This window comes from Onychomys torridus, chromosome 11 (assembly GCF_903995425.1).
Source record: "Onychomys torridus chromosome 11, mOncTor1.1, whole genome shotgun sequence".
In the NCBI taxonomy this organism is placed as follows: Eukaryota; Metazoa; Chordata; class Mammalia; order Rodentia; family Cricetidae; genus Onychomys; species Onychomys torridus.
This window is the reverse complement of record NC_050453.1, coordinates 54931295-54938611: the sequence shown is the minus strand read 5'-3', so window position 1 is coordinate 54938611 and position 7317 is coordinate 54931295. Positions and strand designations below refer to the sequence as shown.

Genomic DNA, 7317 nt, shown 5'->3' with positions numbered 1-7317 from the left:
TACTGCCTTACATTCTAAAGTTTCAAGCCAGGAAAATGAATATCCCTTACCTGAAGTTTAGATGTCTTTTATTCAATGACAGAAAGGGAGACACCAAAGAGACTAGTGAGTTGTGTTTTGTAAGATAACACACGTTGAAAACCAAACCATAAAACACTGAAGCCTCCAGAGTGGTGGCTCCTCTTGACTGTCTCTTGTCTTAGGCTTCTTCAAAGTGGCAAAGTTCTGGAAGTACATTAGAGCTGTTTCTGCAGGTTCGGCACCAAGCCAAACTGGTAGATTTGGGGAGGTAAGAGGGAGAGGGAATTACAGATACTCAGATCTACAGTACTCATCTTTTATTTTTATGTATTTATATTATGATATTGTACAGTTTTTGAAGCTAATAGAACCCTTTTGCATGTATATTTAAAGCATAACAAAATAAAAAGTATTTCACAAAAGAAGTTCATATTACAGTACTATGGAAGTAGGAGGCAAAGAATATGAGCATTTGTGGGTTATGAACAATACATTCAATTTAAAGAATAAACATTTCATGTGAATAACAGCATCTTGGTTACAATAAATACAGGAAAAGTTAAGAGCAGCATCTGGAGTATATGGGTACAAGAAAGGTGTTTTGTAGTGGACACTCTAAAGAACAGTAGAACCCTCATGTCTTGGTCGCATCTCACTAAATTTACAATCATTGCACATTGTTGAGCATTGTAGATGAGGGTGCCCTTCATTCACCCCACACCTCAGAATACCAACCAAAGTTACCGCACATTCACCCCTGGGTAACTGGTACCAATGTATAAATAAGGTATAGAATCAGCTGTAACTTTTTTTACTCAAATCAATTCCAATATTTAACTTGCTATAAAATTTACTCATAAACAGAGAATATTTTATAGGTGATTGTTAAGATTAGAATTTCTAACCAACTCTGTAACTGTTTGCAAATATCCCACTGATTGTGGTTTTACACAATGGTTTCTTTGTGTGGAAATATGAACACATGGATTAAAAAAAAGTATTTGAAAGAAAGTTTCCTCTAGTAGAAAATTATAATGGGCACACCTGACCATTAGATTCTCCAGCTCTTTTTACGAGACAAATATAAGCAGTCACTACACAGGGTTAAGCCTATGAGATTAGAACTTTGTATTTTGAAAGACTGTAAGAAAACCACTGTCATAAGCAGGGGCCATTTCATTTCATTCAGTCCTGTGACATTCCAGTGGACAAACACAAATGGTCAATAAAAGTGTTTCCTCACACTTCTGGGGTCCTTCCACTGAAGCCCAGTGTAAATGCTACAAGCCACAAAGGTCTGGGATGAGCCCAGTTCGGGCTTCATGACAAAGACCATCCAGGTTTCTGTTGTCAAACTCAAAATGAAACTACTTTTAAGATAGCACACATAGCCAATTAAAACGAGGAAACAGACGTTTGTTCACTTGAAGATAACCATAGGAACAATACTATGTGAGAAAACAAGACCAGGAGTTCTGCCGGTGTATGTGCTCCCTGAACATAGGCTATCATTCTGGCAGATTAAGCCTTCCCAAGGTTCTAGCATGGCACACACAGCCTTCTGCTACAGTGACTACCACTCCAATTCTGTGAGGAAACTGGTTGGTACTAAGGTGAAGACATTCAGGGAAACAAGCCTTCACAACAGGGTTTCCCAACCTCTCCAACAGGGTTTCCCAACCTCTCCAACATGGTTTCCTAAACAGCTCTCCATTTCCTTAACTAAAAGGAGGTTCACCATGTCTGACATCTTCATGCACAAATACAGTACTTTGCTCCAAAGCATCTGCACTGAAATGTTACTCTCATAACAGTTCTGTCTGCAGTAAGGGCCAGTCTTCATGTCCTTAAATATATTCTACAATTACATCCTTGTCAAAAGACTCAGAACTATCGACATTCATAGGCACATTGTAACACACATCTTTCTTCCTAACAAGATAAAAACACATGCATACAGAGTGGCCCAAAAGTTAAAAAAAAAAGTTTCAATCTAAGAAAAGTGTTGGCATACCAAGTATCTTTTAAAAAGGGAATTAAGTATGTTCTCAGAAATTCTGAAACATTAATGGATATAATGCACACACAATATAAATAATTTGAAGAATTAAAAAAAAATTCTGAAGGGGATTGATCAAAACTTCAATACATTCTATGAAAAAGAACATACATTTACATTAGAGTGTACAGTTATGAATTAAATGCATTTAAATTTATAAAGAAATTGAATTATAGTTACTGTACAATTATTCCAAGAATATTCTTCAAATGTACAATACAAAAACACAAAGCCTTGGGCTATGTGCAACTTTAAAAATGACTATCAACACCAGCCAAACAAATCCCTAACCTTGTTTAAAATGGACTAATTTCTACCATTTAAATGCAAAGAGACTTTCAAAGGTATTAAGTCACAAAACTTCCAGTGTCTGGCTCACATTTTATCCCCTACATTTTCACATTTAATAGTCGCATTCTGAATGTATAAACCAAGAATTTTAAACGTTTCTCAAATAATTTGTCTGTATTTATCATAAGAATTGTATTTGAAAACTATAATGCAAAGAACTAAAGCACATACTTCAAACTTAAAAAAGAAATCACATAAGTTCACAATTGTGTCCACTGAAGTGTCTGTAAGTGACTTAAAAGCAAACAAGTCAAATGCTCAGGGCTTTTCCTCAGGTTCTGCATCTTTCCTGATGTGTGCCAACATGTTTCTTCACCATTTGGCACTGACAATCTATGACCACAATTTATCAGCAGAAAATTCCAAATGACCCTCAAACCTTAAGCCATTGAAACCTCTTGTATTTGCAACTCCTAATGAAATCTGAGTATCCCAGAGTCTTGTGGATTTGCAAGGAGATCGAGCCTGGTAGAAAATGAAGCTTATATGAAAAGTGGTTAAGGATTCAAAGCACATTAACTTTAACATATTGATCTTAACACCCAGACAAGAATAGGGAGGTATGATTTGCACAAAAACACTTTTAAGTTATTTCGTTTGCCTTCTTCACAACTCTGCAGCTTAGCTGCTTGTGGTACATGCATGTATCCTCTTTGCTACATCATAAACATAGGTGATGTCCGGTCGCTTCTCTGGATCTGGGTTGATGCACATATTTACTAATTGTCGAAGCTGAAGAGACAAAACAAAACTTAAAATCAGCCTTCTTGATTTTGAACAAAGCAATTCTGAATAGTTAGCTAGAAGGTTTCTATTTAACCATAGACATGCGCCCAAGTACCTGATCTAGAATTTTGATCTATAATTTAATACATTAGTTTTAGCCAGCTTATGTTTTCATAAAAGGAGATGAGAGTACATGTCTGCCAGATACATTTATCACGAATTATATTTATGTAAAGAAAATATATACTTTAGTAGTCTTAGATTATTTTCTTTTATATAAATTGTCAGCAAGGTAAAGTATAAATATTATTCCAATCCTTAACTCGGTGAAGTAGTATGTAAATATTCCCACTTTATAAAGAAGAGAGTTCAGATCCCTCTATATACCAGGAAAAAAAAATCCCCATAGATTAAGATATCTTCCTTTCCAGATTCAATAATTAGAATATTGGGTTTCATTCAATTCTAATAACCTCTGTTTGGCAAATTATGTGTCTACTTATAACAGCATATACCATCTTCATACTCTGATCTTTTTGCCCTGTACCTGTTGCTGTTAGGAGTAATTTGGACATTTTGAAAACTTTCTGGCATGCACATTAGCATAGCATTTAGTGAGTTATTAAATCCTTGCATTCTTCATGTCTTTCATTGCAGAGATACTGATAAATTCCATGGGCTGAACTTGTTGGTACTCTTAAGAGAAGTCTAAAGGCACGGAAATGTTATGTGAGGTGGCTGGCTGGGCAGGATAAGGCAGATATGGGGTCAGGCATGGTGAACGGAGAGAGGCGGCAAGCAGCCTTGCTGAAGGAACCTTGCAGCCCTGTACCCTTGTCTCTGCAAGTTTATTTTTCCACTTATTAAATAATGACATTTGAGCTGATCTTCAGAAATGCTGTCCCATTTCCAATTCTTTAACAATGCTATCAGAACAAAATACAATGATTTTGCTTCAGCCACATTTGGAAATTAGAATGCTGGAAGCAGAATTTGTTGCATCTGCTGAGAAGGCATGACGATATGAACTTATATTCCTTTCAAAAGAACATGGAATGGTATTGAAAGTGCTTAAATAATTTGGCAAAATATAAGGCATTTTATTATGTTGGTTTAATTTTTTTTTAAAAAAAGGCTGGCACTTTACCAGTTAAAGACAAATGCATCCAGTTATGCACAGTGCAGAAAGCACAGGAAAAGGCCTTAGATGATGATTCTTATGTTAAAAAAGACACGGAGTCCCACAAGGTCACCAAGCTGTCAAAAAATAGGAATGAGAAAGGAAACAGAAAAGGTGACAGGAAATAGTAACTAGGTTACAAAAGCTCATCATATCCAACGAAAGTATCAGTGGGCAGAATAACAATTCACTTTTTAACACTGACACACCGTACAAGCCAGTTCAGAAACAACCTTGCAGAGAACTTCAGCACAGGGTGCACTCTGTAGCCAATTAACAACAAATGGCCAGCCCTGCCACCATGAAGAGAAGCCAACCAAAACTAGAGGGAGACTAGAAAACAAGCCTCGCTGAAGACAACAGAGCTTACTGGGGCACTTCAAAAGAGCAAGGACTAGCAACAAGGAGAAACAGGGTGAGGGTGGGGAACATGAGGCGGCGGCTGAGCAGCACACTATCCAGATGACAGCTGTATAGGGACAGCCTAGAGGGCTCTGGAGGCCACCGTAGATGAAGACAACGCAGAATAAGTAGGGCCTGCTCCCCCCACCACTTTGTATGTTCAATCTTGGCCAGTTAAGAAAATCATCATAAAGTTTCCTTTACCAGTGCATTTACTGACAGAATTATCTCACTGTCAGATACATCAAATATGGAAGACTCGGGCCTCAACATACTCACGAATGAAATGTTATGAACTATGTTTCACTAACTATGTTTCACTATGCATTTTTGTCTAACATATTTCATCTTCTTGACAATGCAACCAATGAGGGCCATTTTATAAAGCAGCAATAGTGCAAGATCATAAAGGCTGCAGAAGGCAGGGTGCAGACTGGAACTGAAATGATCTCATTTCGGGCACAGGTTTTTAAGAGCAGTAACAGCCATTACAAGTTGGTGTTTCAGCACAGCAATGGAATGGGGATGAAAGGGTTTACTTGCATACACTTCCACATTGCAAGGCCATCACTGAAGGAAGTCAGGACAGGAACCGAAGCAGGGCAGGAACTTAGAGACAGGAGCTGATGCAGAGCCCATTGAGGGGTGCTGCTTATTGCTTTGCTCCTCATGGCTTGCTCAGCCTTTCTTATAGAGCCCCACTCACAAGAGGCTGGGCCCTACCTTGTCAATCACTAATTAAGAAAGTGCCCTACAACCAGATCTGATGGAGGCATTTTCTCAATTGAGGTTCCCTCCTTTCGGATAACTCTAGCTTGTATCATGTTGATGTAAAACTCAGCAGCACAATGAGGCTCTAACATTAATGGCATTCACAGTTCATAGGACAATTTGGATCAAAACACAAACCAGTCCATTTTTTTTTTCTAGGATTTTACAGATGGCATGAGAAAATTAGAGCCACTTTATCCCAAAGATACTCCTAAGTGTTGACACAAAGGTGTTCAGATGAGCACTATGACCGAGCATGACAGTTTAACTGCAACTCCACTGTAACTCCCTCCAAACAACAGGTACTCGGATCTCAACTTAGACCAATCTCATAATTAGATTATAAATTTAAACACAGTGGGCTGGAGAGCACGTCCCTAACAGGTGACCTAAGACCTTTGATTCTCAGTACTAGGGAGACTAGGTGGAAACCCTCATAAAAATAGGATGTGGCACTAAATAAAGTTAGACATTAAAGATCAAAATAAGATGATTATATTCAAGACCTCACTCAATGTTAGTTTTGGGTGTGTGTGTACGGTTTTTAAGAAAAGATTTTCTACATAGTTTTGGCTGTCCATTACTTTTGCAGCAATTTTCCGACCGCTACCACCTGAGTGTTGGGATTAAAGGCATGCTCCTTTACTATTATCTTTTAATAAAATGTTTCTCTAGCCCTCTGGAAGAAAGCAAGTTATTTTGAATTGTTTTTAACAACCATTCGATACTCTGCAATGATAGTAACCATGTTAAAGGAAAATGTCAAGATAATGGAGCCAAGATTGCTCTCTCTATCCTTTTATGATAAGTTTTAATTTCTAAGACTACTAGGTATTCATGTGCTTAAAAATGTATTTGTTGACTCAAGAGCTATCCAGTTATCACTTACCAGCATCTAAAGCACAACATTGGCAGTAGCAAGGACAGCTAATGTGAGCCGAAGATACTCCTTTATTATAGGAAGATCACTTCTCATGCTTTCTGTCTTTTTAAAAATTGCATTTAATATAATATGCCAAAATAGGCGTGTCCACTTAAGAGCCTTTACAAAGCAAGAGAAAACTACTTTATTCATGTGCTTCAGAGATACTAACACCTAATAGAGTGATTCGATATAATATCTGTAAAGAGCTATAAAATTAATTTAGTTTTCAAATTCAGTAGATAAACCATTAATATATTTTGATCTATGCATTTCTAAAGAAATACCAAAGCATGCACCTTAAAGCCAGAAATATTACAGAGCGTGTCAAGAGTCATTGTTCTCAGGGTGCTAACCCAATTACAGTTCAAGTTCAGCCACAGAGGGGTAATAACAGTCAGGCTCTTTGTGCATTATAGCTTTAGGTCACCACAGCTATTCTCAATAGGATAATAAAGACTAATTCTATTGGTACTGTTTCTTTATCAGCCTTATCTTGATCCCTCTGAGACCAATTATGCTATATCAGCCTCCCAGATATGCCCAATTTCCATCTATCCAAGGACACATTTTAGCACCCCAATGTTGGTCTAATACATTAAAGCCACTATATTTGGAGCTTTAGATATTTATATAAAATGATTAGCTATATCCAGCATGGACACCAAAGTGTCACTAATGATTGACTTAGGGGTAGAGAAAAAGGAAAGCCGTCTCACACAGAAGTAATGTCTGTATTTTGAAATCAGAGACCATCAGCGTCTTTAAAAACAAAGTCTTACAGAAAGTTACATGGTTTTAGAGGATCCCACAGGATATGTGAATATAGGGCACCGTTTTGGATCCGTGTCTGCTAGAACAATTCTCCAGTGCCACTTCTGTAGC

The 7317-nt window shown here is 37.5% G+C and overlaps 1 protein-coding gene across 1 annotated transcript in view; it reads right to left on the bottom strand.

The window, feature by feature from the left end:
• Positions 1 to 3050: 3050 nt before the first annotated feature.
• The window catches only part of Nek7 (NIMA related kinase 7), a 131655-nt gene continuing 127388 nt past the window's right edge, over positions 3051 to 7317 (bottom strand). The window contains 1 exon segment of the mRNA XM_036201761.1: positions 3051 to 3163. Coding sequence (XP_036057654.1) covers positions 3053 to 3163 — 111 coding nt within the window. The 3' untranslated portion in view covers positions 3051 to 3052.